This window comes from Petaurus breviceps, unplaced genomic scaffold (genome assembly GCF_028583685.1).
Source record: "Petaurus breviceps papuanus isolate PSGF00001 unplaced genomic scaffold, PetGlider_PUasm1.0 567, whole genome shotgun sequence".
Lineage (NCBI taxonomy): Eukaryota > Metazoa > Chordata > Mammalia > Diprotodontia > Petauridae > Petaurus > Petaurus breviceps.
In genome coordinates, this window is record NW_027186383.1 from 1261396 (window position 1) to 1284392 (window position 22997).

Here is a 22997-nt window from a genome sequence, read left to right on the forward strand (position 1 = left end):
AGTTAGCCATTGAAGATTTGAAGACAAAAGTGAAAGTCCATCCTCCCAGGGGAGACAATACCCACTCTCATGTATGTGTAAGTAGGTAGAAAACACATAGGTGGTCGTGTTGAGGAAAGTGGGGCACCCTGGGTGCCAGGGGCTCAGGAAAGGTTCCTCTCCTTCTTGACTGCTCGAAGGGCCTTGTTTTGGAGGTCATGGTTTCCTGTAAGAAGCATTGTGAAAGCCCAGATTGAGAGCTGGCAGGAGCCCACCAGGGCTCACCAAGTCCAGCCCCCTGTTTTAGAGATGAGGAAGCTGGAACTCAGGGGATGGTGACTTGCCCAAGGACATGCCACTAAGAGGTGTCTGAAACCCTCTATCCACTGTCTTCTGCATTCTTTTTGGATTTCTTGGATGGCACCAAAATAATTTCTGAAAGGTAGAGGGCCTGCCCTTACCCTTGGACCTGGGGATGTTGAATTGGGTGGGGGTGAAACTGATTTGAATGAAAATGAATTGAAAGTGAGGTGGGGACCAGAGGAGGGTGATGCTGATGGTAGTGATCTGCTTCGCCTCTCCATCCATCAGCAGTGGGACCTGCCCAGCCCTGAAAGCACAGCTACTGTTTGATGGGACATGTAGGGCCGAGGGGCTGGTGGCTTCTGGACGAGTGGCAGTCCTGTCCCTCCTCTATGGCTACCTCTCCCAGGGCAACCTCTGTGAGGGGCCCTTCTCAGCAGGTTCCCTCTTCCCATTCATTAATAGATGGGTGGTGTGGTCTGAAATTTTAAATATGAATGATTCATTTATTGAAGAGCCATTGGCTTTTGGAGCAGGGCCCAGTGGGATCCATGTGCTGCTGCTGCTGCTGTTACTACGGCCGCCATCTGACACCTGGAAAACAACACCCAGACCAGCCGGCCCCACTGAGAGAAAACTGAGCCTGGAGGCCAGGAGTCTGGCGTCCTTTCACACCTTCTGCACACACAGGAGGCTACTTCTTCGATTGACAGAAGTACATCCTGTGGCAGACACCCTCTGAGCATGAAGGGAACTGGAGAAAGGCCTGGAGAGGAGTGGCCTGCTTGGGGTTCTGGGGGCCATTTGACTTCCCTCTGTAGCATTGGCTATAGCCTAGGACACAGGAGTGTGTTACTCAGACTGAGCCTGCGATGGCACAGCCTGCACCCCCTTCGGCCATCTGTGGTGCCCGGATGCTGCAGAGCAGGCATCTTCCTGTCCACAGTCACTCGGGGAGAGGGTAGAGGAACCTGGGACTAGTGTGATGCCTGCCGCCTTTCCCCCCCCGAGTCTCCTAGGATGCTCTTGCTTGACGGTTTAGAATGCCACCAGCATATTTGTTGGAGGGGCTCTCCTGATGCCGTGCAGAGCTTCTGCCATAAGCTCATGGTCATCCTTGACAGATACGTTTCCCCATCTTTAGCCACTTCCATGGGCAGCTTCACCAAAATACCTAGAAAGGGAATTTTCAGTAATGGATGAAAGCACAGAACTTGCAGTGTGGCTGTAGAGGGACAGGCCTTCTCCTGTCCTGGCTCCTCACGGGTGGTAGAGGGGGGAGGCAGTGGGTGCCAAGCCGGCCCGTGAGTGGCTTCTGTACCCTGAACTTGCCTTGGGTCTGGCTGGCCACATGCTGGATCCCACTCAGCCAGGGGCCCAGCCACCTCCTGGCCAGAGGGGCTTGGACTGGGTCATGTGTCCAGCCTCTGTCATGGAGGCGGGAGCAAATGAAGCCACATGTGGGGAGGCTGGCTGGTCAGAAAGCTGGGAGATAGGCCCTTATAGGGCTGCCCTGTGAGTGTGGTTTTCTGGGATCTCCATCCAGGCTCTGCTGCCCAGGGGCCTTTGGGCTGTGATTCAGAGCAGAGTGGCTCAAGGGCTGAGCACTGGGCTTGTTGTGGTGCTATGGATGGTCCTGAGGTCTTCCGTAGCCAGCACACACTCAGATTGGTTGTATGGCTTTCTTCAAGGCCTTAGACTGGACTCCTTGAGTCCCAGGCTGATAACTTGTCCATCCTCAGAAAAACTGATTTCCATGTTAGAGCAGGTTTGGGGCTGCCAGCTGTTTGAAGCAGATGGGACCAGCCTGGGGGATGGGCTGATGCAGCCACACCAGGGGATCTGAGCACTTGTTAGGGACCAAGTGCCTTTTGTTGTTAGAGGCCTGGGGTGTCCCAGCCAGCCATGACTGGGTGGTGTTCCTTTCTCAGGGGACAAGGGAGGGATTGTGGTGTGGCAGAAGGAGGCAGAGATTCTCAGACAGAGCTCTGGGATAAGCCTGGCCCTGACACTCCTTTATCACTTCCCACCATGTCCCTGTCTCACCCATCTCCAGAGGTGGCACTGGCCTGGAAGACCTCAGGCAGTCCCCCTTCTCTGCTTCAGTCTCCTTATTTGTAAAACGAGGCAGTTGGGCTGTGTTGTCTCGGACGTGTCCTCTTTGATTGTCTCTCCTTGTCTCCCAGGGCTGAGCTTATTGCTCTGGACCAGGAAGAGGAGGGGGGCTTTCTTGGCAGCTTCGCGACTTCCTCTTCATCCCCCATAGTCAGTCTTGGATCACGTTATTCCTTCTGTTCCTTTTACTTCTCAGTTTAGTTGTAGCATGTGCTTAATACACACCCCCGACCTTTATCAGATGGCATCCAGGTCTTAGCCCATGCCCAAGATAACTTGGGCTGAACCCCCCAAGATGGGCTGCCCAAGGGACTGAAAGATGGCGGAGCCTTCTGATGGTCAGTGGCCTTCTTGGTATTGGATACTTGAACTAAATATAATGAAATCATGACGATGGTGATCACGACTCTGTTCCTGCTTTGGCCTGTCCTCTGTGCCTTGTCCCAGGCTGCCCCCCTAAAGCATGACTCACACTCCCCGCTATGTGAGTCCTCCCTTATTTCCCCCATCTGCTGGTCCCTCTGCCCCAATTAATTTGTATTTACTTTGTAAAAATAATTATACATTATTTGAACATTCACATGAATATTCTTATTGACATTCCAAAATCTCCCCTCTCCTTGAGAAGGTAAACAGTTTGATATCGATTATACACATTTCCATATTAGCCATGTTGCAAACGTAAACACAAAGAAAATAAGACAATAAAAAAATTTAAAGGTAAAAAATTAGTATGTTCTCAGTTCAGTCTGAATTCAGATTGAGGCATACTATTTTCACTTTTTTGTTTTTGATTTTTTCGTGGTTTTTTAAAACTTTATCTCTTCTTTCACAACATGACTAATAAGGAAATATGTTTTACATGATTGCACATACATAAACTATATCTGAATGCTTTCTTTCTTGGGGAGGAGAGAGAGAGAGGGAGAAAATCTCAAAACTCAAAAAAAAAGATATTGTCTTTGCATGTAATTGGAAAAAAATATAATGCTATTAAAAATATGGAACAAAAAGGGAAAAAAAAGATAAATTGGAAGAAAAGAAATAAGCAGACTTCATCGGGTCTTCCTCTGGAGACAGATAGCATTCTTTGCCTTGAGTCTCTTGGGATTGTCTTAGATCTTTGCATTGCTGAGAAGATCGAAGTCATTCACAGTTGACTATTGCTACAATGCTGCTGTCGCTGTGACAGCAGCACTCTCCTGGTTCTGCTTGCTTCACTCAGCCTCAGTTCATGGAAGTCTTTCCAGATTTTTCTGAGAGCATCTTGCCCGTTGTTTCTTATAGCACACTAGCATTCCATCACCATCCTGTGCCATGGCTTGTTCAGCCATTCTCCAGTGTGTGGGCATCCCCTCGATTTCCAGTTCTTGGCCCCCACAAAAATTGCTGCTAGAAATATTTTTGTCCTTTTCCTTTTCTTTTGATGTCTTTGTGATACAGACCTGATCGTCGGATTGTTGGATCAAAGGGTATGCACAGCTTTGTGTTTACTCCTTACACATTTTGTTGCCACACATGTCAGTGTGTGCACATGTGTGTATGTGTGCAGCTCGCCTCCTTCCTTGACCCTTTCCCTGTGATGTTATATGGGACATCACTGGTCCTCCAGAGTTGGGTCAGTCCTGTGTCTGCTTTGGTTCCAGTGCCTGATAGGCAGTGGGTGCCTAATTAATGCCCGTTACTTTCTGCTGACTAGCCCAGCCTCCCAGGGCTGCTGTCCTGAGTGGATCAATCTGTCTGTGTCCCATTGCCGCCACTGCCGAGCTCCTGAGATGCCCAGGACTTGTGTGGGTTCTTTCACGCTCCCCCTCTTTGCTGCAGTTACTGTTTCTTTTCTGTCGACTCTTGTGGCTCTCCACAGGGGTCATCAGATTGTCTGCATGAGGTGAGCGTCTCAGGGCCCGTTGGCCTCTGTTTATTCCCTTGATATATCTTCCTTGTCTTGTCTGTAGCTCGAGCTCTTCTAGCCCTGTATTAAGGGGTAGTGATGGGGAGGGTGGACATCCTCTCTTTATCCCTAGTCTGATTGGAAAGGCCTCCTCCCTTTCTCTGTTACATGTCGTGTTGGCTCTGGGCTTTGGATAGAAGATTTCTGGTCATGTCCATCTCTTTGTGACCCTGCAGATCACTGCATTCCACTGCTGCCCATGGGGTTTTCTTGGCAAGAATACTGGAGTGGTTTGTCATTTCTTTCTCTGGTGGATTGAGACCAACAGGGTTAAATGACTTGCTGAAGGTCACACAGCTAGAAAGTGTCTGAGACTGGATTTGAAATCAGGTCTTCCTGACTCCAGGTTGAGTGCTCGTGTCTACTGAACCACCTAGCTGCCTCCTTACTCCACTGAGGAAAGGTCCATTCATTCCTATGCTGTCTTGTGTTTTCAGTCGCTGACCTGAATTGTTAGAGACGCTCCTTCTACCTGGGAAGTCGTGAATCCAGTCCTTTGTGTTTCCTTACTTAGGGTTATGTTTTTGCGCTTCTCGGCAGAATCCAGACTCTGAGGACAGGGATGGCATGATGATGTGGCTCTGTCCTTCGGTCCAAACACTGAGTGTGGTCCCTAACAGATGTCCAGGGTCATGGCTGAATTCCACTATGTGGAGTTTTGCAGAGGAAGCAGGTGACCAGTGGCCTGGAGCACTCACTCTCTTTTTGGGTTCTGGCCCTCCAGGGATGGGCTGCAGGAGTGCAGAGCAGAGGGTGAAGTCCAAATGGCTCTGGCCTGAGCCCTGACAGGAGTCCTGAGGCTCTTCCCTCTCCTGCTAGTGCATCACCACAGCTTTCTTAGTGATTGAATGACCCAGGGTCCCTGGGAGGGATGGCACGGCTGCCCTGGCTGGGCACCCAAGGTTTCCACCTGGCCCGTCTGCCCCCCAGCCTAGGTGGCCACAGACAGATGAGCGGAGATGGCCCAGGGATCAGGTACTTTGGTCAGTCCTCCCCGGAACATCCCTGCCTTCCTGTGCTTGGACACAGGGAGGAGAAGGAAACAGAGCTAGATAGAGCAGGGCAGGGGGAGGGAAAGACTGGGAGGGGACGCCCCATTTCACTGCTGGTGAGATGCTGTTTTCTGGATCACCGCACTGGCAAGGTCCTGGTGCTGGATGCCAAGAGAAGAACGAGGTGGGCAGCTATTGGCCTGTAAACCCTTCCTGATGCTCAGAGCCCATGGAGATCGTGCCATCCAGCCCATGTGCATTTAGTAGGCACCTCCTGTGAGCCGTGCATTGTGTTGACTCTGAGGATTGTAGGGTGGAGAGGCCCCTCACATTTCACATGCTAGGATTGGCAAACCTCTCTTCTCATGGAATATGCACAGAGTAATGCCTCTCATTTTGCAGATGAGTCTCAGAGAGGTGATGTGATGCCCAGGGTCACACAGTCAGTCTGGGCTGGAGGCAGGATTTGAACTCTGCTCCTTGGGTCTCCAGGCCCAGCTGTATCTCTGGGCCCTTGAGCAAGTCTAAGCAGATGTTCCCACATATCCATGGGCAGATCGTCTGCCACATTCACCAGAGGGCTGCAGTGCAGTAGACTTCATGTTCCACTGAGCAGTTTTCCGGGGGCTGCTGGGACGCTACCCTGGCTTCTCTGCTTCAGCCTGGGTCACCAGAGAGGCGCCACCAAGGTCCTGCCGGGGTGTCAGACCTCCCCTGCCCACCGTGGTCAGACATTTCTTTCTAAAAAGTGGTTCCTGAAGCTGTGGTGTCCACTGGCAAAGAGACTGTGTTCCAGCTAGGGGGGAGCAGTGAAATATTAGGGGGCTCAAGTGAGAAGCATTTGGCAAACTTGAAAATGCACCACCAATGTCAGGGACGTTTATCTGCAGAACTCGAGCCCTCGGAGGGAGGGAGGAGCCCAAGGGTGAGGCACAGACCGCCTTTCCCAAGGCTGCTTGATGGTGACCCCTCTGGGAGGGGTTCAGCTTGTTGGGAGCAGCCAAGGTGTGCACAAGGCTCACTGACCAGCATGGTCAGTGCCCCTGGGAGTCAGTCTCAAAAGAAGACAGAGAAGCATGGTCAGCTCCAGCAGCTGACAGCTGTGTCGTGGCCAGAGGCGCTCTCTGGGCGGAGGTCACCTTAGCGCTCATCAATCAGAGATTCGATCCTAAGCTCAGTGTGAAGCCCTCTCACACCCTAAGTGGGTCTATTCTACAGGGCCCCCCAAAGCGGTCGAAGACCTCCGGGGGCCACCTCCAGAGATGCCCCAGTGTGGTCTTGGTGGGGGCGGGTGATAGGTCTGTGTGCCTGTGTGAGGCTGGGAGTGGGTCTGTAGGTCTTGGAAGCCCGGAGCCTAGGCCCAGCCAAGCCTGGTGGTGCCTGGAATCCCCCTGCGCCTGCTCTCTGGGTCAGCCTCCTCCCCACATTGACACACCCACTTCCTTGTTTGTCTGGTGTTGTCATTGGACGTGTTGTGAAATGGGCTGAGGGGGCTGTCCGGTCTGGTTTTGGGTACCTGGTCACAGACCCTCTCTTCAGGAGGGGAGTGACTCATCAGCCAAGAGATTTAGAGCCAGAAGGGACCAGAGGCCGTCAGGGTCAGCCCTTCGTTTTACAGACAAGGAAACCGTGGGCCAGGGAAGTCGCCATCATTCATGAGTGGCAGAGCCTAGAGTCAAACCTGGGTCCTCATCTCCAGGTCTTTCTCCATTCTTTCTTTTGTGACATGTCTAACCAGGCCCTACGGCTTAGCAGTCAGATGGCTGGCCCCTCTGTCTGTGTGGCTGTGGCCGGCGCCCTTTGCCTCTCAGGTCCCCAGGCGGGTGATGGGGAGACTCTCCACACTTGGAGGTCCCTGCCCCAGGGTAACCCCTCCTGGGTTGGCTCGAGCCCTACAAGCTGCTCCATCCCCCCAGCTTGCCACACAGGTAAATGGCCTCTCAGCCTCACCTGGAATTGGGCAGACGCTTGCTTCTGCCTGTGGGATTTGATTCAACCTGTCATCACCCATTAGCAGTGAGAAGTGTTTGGGCCTCAGGTGGCTTATAATGACACCGTCTTTTTTTCTCCCTTTTCCAGATGGACTTTCTGGCCGAGACCAGCCGGTCGAACTGCTGAACCCACCGAGAGTTAATCACATGCCTGGTACAGGTAAGTGAGAAACAGCCCATCTCGTGCCCCCTGCCCCTCCCTGCCCTGCACTGCCCAGGATGGGGCCATCTGTGGGTGATAAACAGCCCATCTCGCGCCCCCTGCCCCTCCCTGCCCTGCACTGTCCAGGATGGGGCCGTCTGTGGGTGAGAAACAGCCCATCTCGCACCCCCTGCATGGCCCAGGATGGGGCCGTCTGTGGGTGAGAAATAGCCCATCTCGCGCCCCCTGCCCTGCACTGCCCAGGATGGGGCCACCTGTGGGGTTCCTGGGGCAGGTGCTCAGTCAGACCTTTGTGACTGGGAGGGACAGTTGGGGCAGTGAGGACAGGTGCGGGTCGGGGCGGTGGGGGGAGGGCCATGCCTTGTGTATTTTTTAATCTTCGTGTCCTTGAGATAAGACACTTGTTCTTGTGAAAAGGAGGCTCTGAGGAGACAGGTGTGTGATGACCTTGCCCAGGAGGACTTTGGGTCCTAGGCGGGTGCAGTGGAGCCCCGGCTCCCTGACTCTGAGACTAGAGTTCTTCCCAGTAGACCAAAGGGCTCCTGTGACCAAGGCATGCCAGGAGCGCTCTCTCCTCCTCCTCCCCCCCATCATCCCCCAAGAAAGAATGGCTGAGGGGACGTGGGCACTCAGCCTTTCCCTGGTGGGCTCTTGGCTGTGGCTGCTGCTGTAAAGTGAGAAAGTTAGACTTGGGGCCCCCTTAAAGCTCTTCTTGGTCATTGTGGCTATGGGGGTTAAGCAGAAAACACAGGCCCCCTCCAGCGTGCCGTGTGTGTGCACGTGTGCGTGTGTGTGCGCACGTGTGGGAACCCACTGTCCTTGCCCCCAGGCTGGGCACTCTGAGGCCGGTGCTGCCATGCCCTGGTTGGGCCGGGTGGGCTGGTTGGGGGGGTCGTGGTCCATGCCCTTCCACTCTGGGGGTCAGAGCTTGTCGTCTTCCGGACCGAGCCCCTCCAGCGTGCCGTGTGTGTGTGCGTGCGGGAGCCCACTGTTCTTGCCCCAGGCTGGGCACTGTGTGAGGCCAGTGCCTCCACGATCCCTGGCTGGGTGGGGTGGGCCGGCTGGGGGGGGGTCCTGGTCTAGGGTCATCGTAGTTCATGCCCTCCCACTCTGGGGGTCAGAGCTTGCCATCTTCCTGACTGAGCCCCTCCATGGTCTGCCACATGCCCAGGCTTTGTAGATTCTCTTCACAATCATCATTTTAGCAACCAACTGACTGTTTTAGTTCATTTCAGGGCAGTCTCAGCATTAGCTGAGCTCCTCCTATGTGCCAGGCCCCATGCTGGCCAGGCAGTGCTAGTGGCTTCTTGCCCTCTGTGCCCTCCTGGCTCATGGCACAGGCCGAGGCCTCTGACTTCAAAGGGCCTTGGACCCAGAGCCGTGCTTCCTTGGATGCCTTGTTCCCTCTCTCCCTCTTCATCCCCCCTTTAAAGTAAAGAGGAAGAAGTCAGTGGGAGCTTTTGGCCTGCTGAGATCCCGCCTGGTAAGAGCTCTCAGGTGGCATCCCTGGTCTGCAGGCCAGGACTGCTGAGGGTCCCTCAGGGATCTCTCTGGAGGTCAGTGTGGACACGCCTGTACTCCCCATCCTGGCATCAGGCTCTGGTTCCGCTCTCTCCAGAAGCTTACCTTTGTTGGGAGGCTTTCAAAAGTGGGGTTTTGGCGGGTGCTGAGAGCTTTCTTTGCCTGAGGGGGTGAGGGGAAGGGGGCTCTGAATAGGCCCGTGCAGGAGGTGCTCAGAGCATCATGGGCCATGACAGGCATCACATCTCTAGACGCGCATTTTGGAGTGTTCTTCACCGATGGATTCTGCTCTGGGTGTAGGCACCACTGCTGTGGTTGTAGCTGCGTCCCACGGTGCCCTTGGCCACTTCTGAGCCTGCAGCTGGGGAAATCAGAGACTGTGCTGAGGCAGAAGTGCCTCCCTGCCTTCAGGGAGCTTACGATCTAATCGGGGAGACGGGGTAAATAGGAAGTATTCTGCAGTCTTTATCATCCGTGGAACAAGCCAGCACGTCTGCTCTGCCTTTGCCCGAGTCGCTGGCAGGCGTCTTCAGCAGCAGGGAGAAGAGCTGGCGTTCGAGGCTCTCCATGGAGACCCCATCCTTTGCGTTCCTCCCTTGGAGAGCCAGACACACCACTGGCCTGTCCTCAGCCCCCTTCTTCCCACCTTTCTGCGCATCGCCTTGGCGATGCCCAGGCCCAGGAGTGTTCTCTGAATCTGCCCACCTGTAACCTTCCAGGAAGGGGGAGAGGCCCTTCTTCCTGGGCTTGTTGTGGATGAGGCCAGACTGGCACGTTGAAGATGGGCCTTGGGTGTTTTCCCAGGAAGCAAAGTCAGGTTAATAGCTCCCTGGTGGACAGTTTCCATTCTCTTCCCTTTCTGGAAAACCCAAGGCTCCTTTTCCTTCCCTTTACAGATGAGAGGCCCGGCCTAATGGATCAGTAGCTTGGCACCTCGCCGTTATAATGAGCCCTGTCATTGAAGGGGGTAGACGCTGGTGAGGTGAGAAGGCCACCCCACAGGGATGAGCAGGCAGCCCGGCCCCTCTGTGGCGTGTCTGTCCCTGGGCACGAGCCCCTCTGGGGGCGTGGCTGCAGAGTCCAGTCCCAGGCGGTGGTGCTGACATGCCCATCATACTGCGGTCATGTCATTACATGTGTATTACATCTACATGTGTTACATGCATGAGATTCAGCCCGTGACTGTCCCGCGGCTTTTCGGCTGCCCCCACTTCAGTCACTCACCTTTTTCCTCTCATTTGCCCATAATTAGTATGTTCTGATTTGTGTTACTTAGTAAAGGTCTTTGCCTGCTTCCTTATGTTTCTCCTGCCTGTTCTCCTGTGCCATTATGCTGATGCACCTCGGCTGCTTCTGGCCTCCTCTCTTGCAGGGCATTCGGCTGGCTTCCAGGTCGCCTCCCTGCCCCCCATCACAGCACTGCCTGTGTGGTGCCCTGGGTGCACACCACTGCATTTCTCAGGAATCCCAGGAAGCTGTACAGAAGACAAGGACCTTCACTGGTTGTTAAAACCAGGTCTGCACACAGTTATTAAGCACCTACTGTGTGCCCATCTCTATGCCAAGAGCTTACATCTAGAGCCCATTGACTCTCGTCGATTGGCCAGCCCCATGTCCCAGGCCGAGCCCTATATGGTTATTGTTTGGCCCTGATGGTTCAGAGTAAATGTAAACAGCCATTGTTTCTGTTTGGGCCAGAAGTCCTGAGGGTCTTCCCCTCCCAGCTGATGTTTTTGATTAGGTCAGTGCAGCCCCTCTCTGCCTCCTTTCTTACCCAGCCTTAATTACAGAAGGGTCTTTGCCTCAGTCAAACTGAGACCTGGAAAAGACCTTGGCTTGGAAGGGCCCAGGGCCCCGCTGCATCCAGACCATCTCCTGTCATCCTGATCTGTCTGGCCACTGGACCCAGGTGGCTCTGGAGGACAGAGTGAGGCTGATGCCTCACTTATGCATTGTGGCATCACCTCCCTGATGTCCCGTCCTCATTGAGAATGTTTGCACAGAAAGGCAAGCGACAGTTCCTGCCCTCAAGGACCCCACAGCCCAACGGGAGAGAAAACTGTGCGAATGAAATGTGTGCGTGATCACTGGGGAGGGGGTCAGGGAGGACTTCTCCAGAAGGCAGGGTTTTACTTGCATTTGAAGAAAGCCAGGAGGAGGAGATGAGGAAGGAGATCATCCCAGGCAGGGGGCCCAGCCAGAGAAAATGCCCAGGGCCTGGAGACGGAGGATGGTCAGGAGGCCACGGTCTCTGGATGGAAGAGGACATGATGGGGAGGGAGGTGTAAGGGGTCTGGAAAGGGAGGAGGGCTTCGAAGGCCAAACAGAGCATTTTGTGTTTGAACCTGGAAGCCATAGGGAGCCACTGCAGTTTACTGAATGAGGGACTGATGTGATCACCCCTGTAATGGCTGAATGATGGACTTGAGTGGGGAGAGCTGTGAGGCAGGCAGACCCTCCAGTACCTACTGCCATGATCCAGATATGAGATGACCAGGGCCCGCACCAGGGTAGGGGACGCATCAGGGCAGAAGGTGCTGTGTTGGGGAGACGGTGCCAAGGTTAATGGGCCCTGGTTCCATTTTGGACCTGGGGGTGGTGAGAGAGCATCAGGAGCCCAGGATGACTCCAGGTTGGGAGCCGAGGGACTGGGAACATGGCAGGAGGGGGTAGGAGGATGGAGGGAGGGGGCAGGAGGATGAGGGAGGGGGCAGGGGTTGGGGGGAAGACTGAGCATCCTGCACCCCCAAATTCCTCCCGAGTCCTGAGGACATTTCTGCTTGGCTCCTTGTGCTGCCCCTCAGCTTGGTCAGGATATCTCCCAACAGCAGGATTGGGGGGTGGACGGTGAATGATGCAGGCTCTGGAGGCGCAGTGGTCGCCGGGCCCCAACCCGTGGCTCTGCAGAGGGGCCCTGGGGCGCAGGCCGTGGCTGCCCCACCACCTCTGGCCCCCCAGCTGCCGGCATGCAGCTCCCTGCTTGGGTGCTGCCTCTCCCGTCACAGCACGGCCTGGCAGAGCCTCCTGGCTCTGTTTTAGGGTCCTAACTAACCAGCTCCATCATTCTTCCTCTTCTGCTCCGATCTTTCACCCCCTCCAGGCAGAAGAGAGACACCAAGCATTCACAAATCAGGGCCTGGTCTGTAGTTGGCACTTAGTCAGGGCAGGCCCTTTGCTTGTTTTGCCCCCACCCTGTGCATTCTCAAGGACGATGTCTTGTTGGCTTGTTGTGCTGGGCCGGGTGGGGTAGAAAGGGGCACAAGAAAGGCTAGACAAAGGTGTGGGTGGAAGCATCATCATGCCCCCTGGCATCAGTAGTTTGCAAGTGCTCCTTGATGCTGTCAGCAAGAACAGGCAGTGGCCTGAAAATGAGCAGATTCTGAGCTCGGAGGCTTTGCTTTTTCTATTAGACCTGAGAGAGAGCTGGGGGCGCTTGGGTCGCTTCCTTCCAGGCTTTCTCAGGCCTCTGGGGACTGTCCGTTAATCGTGTCCAGGCAGGCTGGCCGCTGGGACCAGCAGCCGGGGAGTGGGCAGCACCCTTTTGTCTAGGCAGCTTCCTGGTGTCTGCCTTTTTGACTTCCCAATTCGAATTCACCTTCTAACCCATGGAGCCTCAGAGTGCTAGCTCACAGCCCACTGTAACTGACAGGAAGCACCCAGGTGTGCTTGGATTTCTGACTGGAAGGTGATCTGGAGAACAGCCGCCCCAAGGGGAAGGGAAGGACTTCGGAGTTAAGGTGCCGGCCTAGCCCCTGTGTCTGGGCAGGGCTGTCAGTAGGGGCCGGGCCTGCAGATGCAGAGTCACCGTGAACCCACAGAGCAGGAAAATGCAGGGTGATGAAATCGCTTCCAAAGACAGTGGTTTCCGTTGAAAGGAGAACCCGGTGTCAGGGCTGGCCTCAGCTGGTAAAGCTCAGGGATCTGGGCCGGCCCTCCAGCCCAACCCCTTCAGTTTCGAGATGGGGAAACAGAGTCCAAAGAGGGGAGATAAGTGCCCAAAGTGACACCACCACTAACAAGCATCTGTGGCCTCTGGCTTAATGAGGGTCCTATCAGGACCGGCCTTCTTGCCTGTCTGGCCATCCAAACACACTTGTCACGGGAAGGCCTCTTTAAGACACCGCTGCACCCCCAGGACCGTGCTGCCAAGGCCCCACAGGAGCCTCCCTCCCGTGGCCGCCAGGGCAGGGGCACCATCCCTGTCCCCCACCCCTGCTGCATGCCCTGCCTGCGGTGGCTCCGGAAGCCCTTTGCCTGTCTCAGAAGCAGATGCCCAGACTGGTGAGGGTGATGCTTCTTGTCGGGGGCCCCGTTCCCTGGGCGGTCACTGCCACTGCAGCCCTGCTCAGAATTGGGCTCAGGACTTTTCCCCAGACCAAGTCACAGACCCTTGCTGCATGGCCGCTGCTCCAGAGCTTCTGCCTGTCTGCCCTTCTTCCTGTCCTCTTTCTCACCTGTTCCTGTGATCTCCCTTTTCTCTACATGGGGGAAACTGTGGTTTAAGCATGTTACTGGACTTGTCCAGGCTCACACAGAAATCGAGGGCGGGATTCAGACCTGGGCTGTAGGCCCTCATTGCAGGGGCCACCCTCAACCTGATGCCTCCCTGGCCCAGTCCTTAACATGGTGGGGCCTCCTCAGAGGGCGGAATTCAGTGTTTGCAGGGTCTTCCTTGTCCCGAGGCCAGAAAGCTTTCTGTTTCCATTAAGGTGGCCTTCTATCAGTGCATCCACCCACACAAGCCCAGAGCCAGCACAGCCTCCCTGGCTCACCATGAGAGGGCCCAAAGGCAGACTTCACTGCCTGGATTGAGGGGGACGCTAGGGTTCTCATTGTTCTGTTGTCTGGCCTCTCAGCTGTTCTGGAGGTGAGAAGGAGGGGTGGGGGAGGGAGCCCAGTGAGTCCTGCCTGAGCCAGCACTGTGCCATGGGCAGGTGGTCCCCAAAGGGGAGCAGGCCAGCATGTAACTGGGTGGAACGCTGGACTTAACATGCCCCAGGCTTAGGGGCTTCCTGGAGTGGTCATACATTCAGAGAGGCCAAACTTGCAGCTGGCTTTTCCTGACTTCAGGTGAGCCCAGCCCTGAACACTGTGGCTCGTGGCCTGTCCCGATATTTTCAGGTCTGATCCTCTAGCCAGCCTGGGGACCTAAGGCCTGCCCCAGTCATTGTCCCCATTTTACAGATGAGGAAATGGATGTCACCATATGACAGCCACACAAGTGATCATCTGTACAGTCCTTTACAAAGGCTGGCTAGTGTCTGCCACTAATGGGCATCTCGTGGATGTGTGTGAGAGAGTCAAGTGTTACTAAGTGACTCTTTAGCAGGAGTGGTGAGTTAGGGGAGCTGTGACCCCTCTGTGCACACCTGGGGTCTTGGGTCCCCCTGGAGGGGTTGGGGGATGTGATGGAAGGGTCCAGGTTGGAGGCAGGATTAGGAGAACAGAGACTGGCCCTAGATTTGATTCAGGAATCAAGGGGAGGCAGCTGGTGCCTCTGGGATCAGCGGGCATACCAACGGGGCCACCTCAGGCAGGGCTCCAACGGGGCCACCTCGGGCAGGGCACCCACGGGGCCGCCTCGGGCAGGGCACCCACGGGGCTGCCTCGGGCAGGGCACCCACACGGATGCCTAGGGTGGGGCTCCAACGGGGACGCCTCAGGCGGGGCACCAGGCACCAACGGGGCCACCTCGGGCAGGGCACCAGAGCTCTCTGGTCCCCAGGGTTCCCCTCTTTTACATGACTTGCCCAGGCACACCCCAGGAAATCATGATGCCCACAGAGTCAGGGAAAGCTCCCACTGGCCACGGCCCCTTCTTTCTTCTTGGGGTCCGCTTGCATTCCAGGGGCTCAGTCCAGGGAGCTTCCCGAGCACACGCAGGTTATTTCTAATTTCCAGGAAGTTCATTGGAGCTCATCATGAAAGCCAAGTTCCTGAGCCGCTGTTCTGGACCTTCTTTGCAGCTCTTGCCCAAGCCAAGCTCTCGCCTCCCTTCCCAGAGACAGCTTTTCCTCTCCAGGGATGTAGAACAAATTAGACGCATTAAAAGGGTTTGGAAAGAATGAATTCAGAGGCTTGGAAGAGGAGGGGCAGGAGGAAGAGATGAAGGGAGGAGGAGGCCCTTGGATTCACGGTTCAGGCCCACAGTTCAGGGGCAGAGCTGGCTGGGCTCTCTCCCCCACCTTGAGCCCCACTGGGCCCTGCACATTTAGGCCTGAATGTCTGCTCCACACACCCATCGCTTCGTTAAAGTGGGCCCTCGCCGCCATTTGGCAAGGTCAGGAGACCAAAGTCTGGTGCAGTCTCAGTTCAGGTTTGAGGGGCTCCTTGGCCCCCAGGTCATAGGTTTAAAGCTTGCAGGGACCTTCAGGCACTTCTGTTCTGGATTGCCCCAACCCCATTTTTACAGATGAAAGAACAGAGGCAGACAAAGATTGGGTGTCTGCTGTGGGATGGGAAAGGCACCGACTTGGGGTGGGAGTGGGCAGGCACCAGTCCAGGTCTGCATGGACTGTCCTCCGGCCTTGGCCTCAGCTTCTTACAAGGAAGGGCTTTGCCTTAAGGTCCTTCCTTAGCTGTGAAAGACCTCAGAAGCTGCACACTTACAGAGGGAAACCAAGGCCCACAGGAGCGAAGTTCTTCCAGGTGACATGGATACCTGCAAGGACTGTGATGTCCCACAGATGGAACCACTGCGGCCCCAGGGAACCCATTGATTTCCTCAAGGCTGCGCAGATAGTGAAGGGCAGAGGTCACCTCTGAACTTCCATCTCCAGACACATGCCTCTGTGAATCAGCAGGCTTGTCATGGAGCAGACCCTTCGCCAAAGCCTTTCCCAACAAGGCTTCCCCTTGGGACGGGGGCTTGTCCTGCTTTCAGGAGTGTCCAGGGGTCCCTGGATGGGGCGCGGCCTTCCCAAGCTCCCAGGGGAGGCCTTCAAGCTGCACAGTGACTGGCAGAGAAACCCAGGGCTGGGCTGTGGAGGGGCGTGGGGGTGTGCAGGTCTGAGCAGTGTTTCATGGAACCCACAGCTTTTGGTTGACTTTTCCTGAGGCCTGGAGTGCCGATTTAGGAAGCATCGAGGAGTTCCTGGCCCACCTGGGCTCATTCAAGCTTCCGAGTGGGGTGGTCAGCAGCACACTGGGACAGGACCTTTGCTTCCCTAGCCCACCTGCTTTGTGCCGGCCCCTGTGGACGGTCAGTCGGCACTCACTAACCGCAGCCTCTCTGTCAGGCCCTGTGCTCAGCACTAGGGTACAAAAAAATGACAGACATAGTCCCTTCTGTGCTCCCTGGGGGCACTGGAGATGGGGGGCTGAGCACTTTTGTTGGCAATAACTGGACCTCCTGAGCCCAACTGGGTATGTGCTCCCTAGGATCAGAAGCCTTAACTCTTTGCCTGTGGCCCAGGAGAGGGGTGCAGGCACGACCTTCCGAAAAGCCACCTTACTAACCAGGAGCCCCCCTAAGGCAGGGCGAGAAGGCAGCCTGCTTGCATACCTTGGACAGATCCCCTTCCTGCCCCAGATGTCTGGCACCCCGGGGGTCTAAACCTCAGGTGTAGCCCTTAAAAAGTGCTGAGCACTGTATTTTAGTAAGATTGATTTCCTTTGCAGTCCTGTTCACTTTGTGTGGTGCATTTACAAATGGGGTTCCAAGAAGGGACCCGCCAGGGCACCCTAGCCCCTGCTGCAGCCTCACCTTGAAGACCCCTAGAGAGGAAGGATTGCATCGTGGCCTTTTGTCACTAACAGCTATTGGTGTGATTCTTCCATTGAAGTCAGTGTGTGAGCTTGGGCTTGGGGCCTTGACAGGTTCCTCTGGGAAGGCTGGTGTGTAACACTGGGGAATGTTGGGGAGCTGGACACTGGAAAGGGGCAGCTGGGTGGTGGGAGCAGGCCAGGCTAGAGATGAAGGTGTGTGTGTGTTTGTATGCAAGAGTGTGTGTATATATGGAGGGGCGTGTGTGTGTATGAAGGGGTGTGTGTGTATGAAGGTGTGTGTGTGAAGGAGTGTGTGTGTATGAAGGGCTGTGTATGTATGAATGGGTGTATGTGTGTGTGAAGGGGTGTGTGTGTATGAAGGTGTGTGTGTGTGGAGTATGTGTGTGTATGAAGGGGTGTGTGTGTGAAGGGGTGTGTGTATGAATGGGGGTGTGTATGAAGGTGTATGTGTGTGTAAGAAGGGGTGTGTGTGTGTGTGTGTGTGTGTGTGTGAAAGGGTGTGTGTATGAAGGGGTGTGTGTGTGAAGGAGTATGTGTGTGTATGAATGGGTGTGTGTATGAAGGGGTGTGTGTGTGTGTGTGTGTGTGTGTGTGTGTGTGTGTGTGTGTGTGTGTTGGGGGTCAGGAAGACTTCCCATGGGCCTTTACTGCTCCCCAGGTCATTCCTGCTCAGACTCTTCCCTTTCTGGGATGTTGGTTTGGGAGATGCCCAGCTACACCCAGATCTTATAGAGAGCCAACCCTGCAGCTACAGCCCTGGCCCCAGAGCCAAATCCAGCCTTGAGGAGGATAGAGAAGCCCCCTGCCCCCCCTCCTCTCTGCCCCCTCCCTACCCTCTGTTCCCCCTCCCTCCCCCTGCCCCCCTCCTTCCTCTCTGCTCCCCCTCCCTCCTCTCTGCCCCCTCCCTCCCTTTCCCCCTCCCTCCTCTCTGCCCCCTCCCTACCCTCTGTTCCCCCTCCCTCCCGCTGCCCCTCTCCTTCCTCTCTGCTCCCCCTCCCTCCTCCTTGCTTTCTTCTCCTGCCTCCCCCTCCCCTTCCCCCTCTCTCTTCTTTGTTCCCCCTTCTTTTCTTCCCTCCTCCCCTTTCCTGTTCCCCTCTTCTCCCTCCTCTCCCCTTCCCCCTTCCCCCATCCCCTCTGCTCTCTTCTCCTGGGTTTCCCGTCCCCCTAGGAGGGCTTGCCTGGCTTCTCTGGGGGAAGGGCAGTGTGGCCAGTCCTCAGAGCTTTTTCCTGCCTTGTTTTTGTCTCCCCAGCCCAGAACTTTTAAACCTGTCAATGTAGGCTCACCCCTGCATGCCTGCCCTCAAAGGGATGAGCCTTCTCATCTTACAGAACAGGAAACTGAGGCCCACAGAGCCAGGGTGACTGACCCAAGGTCACGCAGGTGGGAAGGCCAGGATTTGGGCCTGGGTCCTGGCACTCTGCACTCATTTTTATTTTGTTTTCTTTCTTTTTTCTTTTTCTTTTTGGAGGGGGGAAGGTAGGGCAATTGGGGTTAAGTGACTTGCCCAAGGTCACACGGTTAGTTTTTTGTGTGTGTGTTAAGTGTCTGAGGCCGGATTTGAACTCAGGTCCTCCTGACTCCAGGGCTGGTGCTCTATTCACTGCACCACCTAGTCACCCCTTCCTTTTTCTTTTTTGTAGACAATATTGAGAATTTGGCAGACAAAGGAATGGAGGGGGATGGGACTCATTCTGTCCTGCCCTTCAGCCAGCTGGTGAAGACCCAGGCCACTCTGACGTGTTCCACACTCCCAGCAGGCCTTGGGTGCACTGGGAGGGATGGCAGATTCTGACAGCACCAAGGTCCCCCTAAGAGCCTGGGGAGACGTGGGGTGTAGGTGTGAGAGATGGGCTGGGGTGCCTAAGGGTCAGTGTCCTCAGCAGAGGGCTCAGCGAGGCTGCAGGACCAGGTGGAAGGGTGGATTCAGGGTCCCCCGACTCTTCTTGACTGTGTGGACACTCTCTTTCCCAGTGTGTTTCTGCCCGGTTGTCACAAGAACCCTGAGGTAGCTGCCCTCATGACTGTGCCCATTTCACAGATGAGGTTTTCGCCTCAGCTCTCACAGGCGTCAAGGCTTCCTCTCATGCATGCATCCGGACAGATGCGTTCCTGGTGATTTTTCTCTTTTTCTGACCCTTGCGGTAGGTCTCCTGTGGTGGGGCTTGGCCTGAGCTAGGAAGGGAAGGGCAGGGAGGGCTCTCCAGGTGTGGGAGCCCGCCTGGGCAAAGGCCCAGAGACAGGAAGGAGGCCGTTGCCCATGATGCACAGCAGGCAGGCACATTTCCCTAGAGCCCAGTAAGAAGGAGGGGGATCTTGAGGAGAGCCTGGACAGGCAGTCGGAAGCAGGCGAGCAACTCAGGCCTTGCCTGACCCTGGGACCGGGCCTCGGGACTCGCCTTTCCTCCTTCCCTTTGATCCAGGGCTCCTGGCTGTGGCGAGCCTGGGGCTCCCCGCCCCCGTGTGGTTCCCATTTCTTTTCCAGTGCCCCTGAGGGCCAAGCGTAAGCTGTAACTAAACCAAGTCTTAGCATGCCAGGAATCGGGCGAATGGACTTGTCATTGAGGAAACCCATTTATAGAGCACGCCAACCATGAGTGTCTGATCAATGATTAGCACTGCTGGCACCATGATGGGGTCCTGCCTGGCAGGAGAGATGGGGAGGGCACTTCTTTCAGGGCTCCAACTCTGAGCGGCCCTGTTGTTGTGGGTGGGAGATGTTCTGGGCAGCATCCGGTCATGGCAGGAAGCTGGTGATTTGCGCCCTTGCACACATGGGCAGTGAGGGCTGGGCCAGGGTTGGAATTCAGCTTTCAATGTTTGGATGGCCATGTGACCTTGGGCATATGTCATCTCCCTGTGTCCCCCGGAAGGGACCAGTCAATACTAGCTTTCCCAAGTGACCCCTGAGTCAGAGAGGAGGCAGGAACACCTTGCCTTGGGGGTCCCTTGGGTCGCTGCTCCGATGACTGGATTCAGGAAGACACCAGAACCAAACAGGCTAGCCCCGGCTCCGCAGAGAGCCATCAGCTTTTCATTGGGGCCCCCAGACTCCCCTGCCCCCCAGATTCTCAGACATCAGCTAAAAGATGCAATTTTTCCCAGGTTTCCCAAGTGGGTCATCAAGAAAGGAGAGAGTCCTGCTGCCTTTGAACTTGAGGCAAGCCATCAGCTAGGCAAGCAAGAGAGGATGGGGCCTTTCCCCTTGAGAGGGAAGCCTGGGTATCCCAGGAGGCTGCCCTCTGGGACCTGGGGAAAGGAAGTCAGCTCAGGACAGGCCTTCCCTTTGACTCTTGGAAGGGCTGGTGCTAGACCCTGGCCTGGAGGGGGCAGGGTGTAAAGCCACAAGAATACCTCCTGGTAAGGCAAGGGATGCAGAGGGACATTTTAATTGAGAATCAGTAAACGTGAAGTATTGCTATGGGCCAGGCTCTGTGCTGAGCACTGGGGGTACAGAGAAGAAAGGCCAGACATACAAAAATGTAAACAGAGGCCCGGAAGGAGGCAGTGACTGGCCCCAGGAATGAGCCTTGTTTTGGGGAGCAGATGGCCTGAGTTCAAATCTTAGCAGTGCTGGGCCTCAGTTTCTCAAGCAGCAAGAAGAGGGGGTTGGACAAGCTGACCTTCTGACTGACCCCTCTGCCTTATTGCCACCTCTCATGGATTAACCGTTGTGTCCAATGCTCCAAGCCTCCCTCAGGGGTTTTCTTCCTTCTCCAGCTCATTTGACAGATGAAGAAACTGAGGCAGACAGGTGAAGTGACTTGCCCAGGGTCACCCAGCTAGTGAGTGTTACCTGCGGCCAGATCTGACCTCATGTCTTCCTGATTCCAGGCCTGATTCTCCACTTAGTCCCAAAGTGGTCTAGTGGCTTCAGCCAGGCACTCCCCCCACAGTGCTGCCCTACCATATCTGACCGTGTGGGATGTTTGCTTCTGGAGGAGGAAGAGTCCTGGCGTTTCTGCCTTAAAAACAAGTCAGTAGGGGCGGCCAGGAGGCTCAGCGAGTAAGAGTACCGGCTCCAGTGTCGGGATGACCTGGGGATCGAATCCGGGCTCAGATACTCAGCACCCACCCAGAAACACCTGGCCGTGTAACCTTGAGCAAGTACTTAACCCCTATTGCTTTAATTAAAAAAAAAAAACAAGTCAGTAGATGAAGAATTGCTGCTCCTGTCTTTCGTCACCAGACAGAAAGCCGCAGGCTGGCTCAGAAATCCCCTTGGCCCTCCATTCCTCAGCATTGGTGTAGGCGTGCCAGGCCTGCTGTATGCTCTGCCATTTATACCTCGGGCATGTCACTGCAGGGCCTCAGTTTCCCCATTTGTAAAATGAGCATGTCGGCCTAGGTGGCCCCCCAGGGCCCTTGCAGCCCTCATCTACTGCCATCTGTATTGGAAACAACTATTTCTGCTTTACTCTGCTCCAGCAGGCCTAAAAGTTGCCCCCGATGCTGGTGAAGGGTTCTGGGCAGACAGACTTTTGAGGTTTTCCATCCAAAAACACAATCAGGTGTGAGCTGTGTCTTTTTCCGGTGACTTAATGAGTGAGTGCGTGTTCTGGGGGCTCCCAGCGTGGACCTCCAGCCCCAGTCCCTGGCTTGGGATGCTTCGCTGGAGCCCACTGCTATCTCTGCTGCTAACTCCCTGCCCGGCCTCCCAGCCCAGCCCAGCCTGGCTCTTTTATCTGCTCTTGCTAAGTAAGCTCTGTTGACAGTATTTTGAACCCCACACACTTCTCTTTCCCTCTTTCCTACTGACTTGTCCTCCTGGGCAGGGGGTGGGGAGACAGGGCTGCCTGCTTCTGCCTGCTCCTTCTGCAAAAAGGCCCACCTAGGAACTCCCAAGCCTGGCTGTTCTGGGCCTGGAGAGAGTGAAGGGCCCCTAGATGGCCCTCCCAGCTGGCCTTCCCCCTCCTCCCTTTCCCTCTCCCTCCTCTTCTCCCCCCTCCTTCTCTTTCCTCCTCCGCCCTCTTCCCTTCTCCCCAGTTCTCCCAGGGGCTGTATGAAAGTGGACATTGGGACTAGCCCAGGTTGGGCTGCCGATGGAAGGGCTTCTTGGCCTGGGATGTTAAACCCTAGGAATTTGTGGGTCCCTACATGGCCCCATTTTTCCTGCCTGGTTCCATCTCTGGTTTCAGTCTCATTCAGAGACATTGTAACCCAATCCCAGCAGCCGCTGGACCTCTGGCTCTGCCTCTAGCTGCCTGAGTCACTGCTAAGGTCTCTCCTCCCTGAAGAATAAAGCTGGTTCTCAGTCCAGTCCAGGCCAGTGGATACTGTGACAGCATCAGGGTCTCAGCTTTGCCAAAATGTGCCCTCTGCATGTGTGTATGGGGGGGATCTACCTCCCAGGGTAGCTCCAGCCATTTTGTGCATCTCTGACTTTAGGAAGATTCCCAGTCTTTGAAACTGAGCTGAGTCCGAGATTCAGGGGAAGTTTCAGCTGAAGGGCTCCTCTTTGGCCTGGCACATAGTAGGTGTCTGGTAAATGCTTGTTCACTGATTGTGTGGTCTCGTTCATTGCCTTTTGAGGAGGTTACTGAGCCCTGGGACCCCCCAGCAAGCCTGGGTCAGGCCCAGGCCTTGGCCCTAAGGTCTCTCTGGATCCTCAGGCAGGTGCTGTCACGCCTTTGTGTGAGAGTTGGAGGGAGTGTGGTGGGCACCTGCGGCAGACCAGTCCCCTTCATTCTGACCCTGAGGTCAGAGGGTCTATCCTTGCCAACCCATCCCCAGGGTGAAGGAATGTTGGCCTTTCCTTTGACCGCCTGGAGCAGCTGGGAGTGAGGGGGCTGGGTGGTGGGCCTCCCGTTCTGGGTTCACATCTTCCCTCCCAGATGCTCTAGCTGAGTGATCCTGGGAAGGTCACTTCCCCTTTCTGCCCCTAGATCTCCTTTGTAAGGATGGGACGATGCCAGTCCCTGTGGGGACCTCCTCCCAGGTTTCTGGGGAGGCTCAGGTGACATCATATCTAGAAGACAGACGTTAAGGTGCGTCACAGAAGCATTGCTATCCACACTCACAGTGTCTGTCTTGTCAGGGTTTGGGGGAGGGGGGAGTGATGTGGGAGAGGGGCTGGAATGAGCATTTATGAAGCCCCTACTAGGCACTGTACTAAGCACTTTACAAACATCTCATTTGATTCAACAATCCTGGGAGGAAGGTGCTAGCTATTTTACAGATGGGGGAACTGAATCAGGGAAAGGTAAAGTGACTTTGTCAGGGTCACACAACCAGTAAGTCTGAGGCCCCATTTGAA

General features: G+C 55.4%; 1 protein-coding gene across 7 annotated transcripts in view; it reads left to right on the top strand.

Moving 5' to 3' along the window:
• The window catches only part of HDAC4 (histone deacetylase 4), a 238635-nt gene that overhangs the window by 120386 nt on the left and 95252 nt on the right, over window positions 1–22997 (top strand). For 6 of the 7 annotated variants that reach the window (XM_069103106.1, XM_069103107.1, XM_069103105.1 and 3 more), the window contains one exon: window positions 7420–7491. In XM_069103106.1, coding sequence (XP_068959207.1) covers window positions 7420–7491 — 72 coding nt within the window. Of the gene's footprint in view, window positions 1–6843; window positions 7040–7419; window positions 7492–22997 lie in introns of those variants that run through there. The other variant, XM_069103109.1, reaches the window with a different exon arrangement.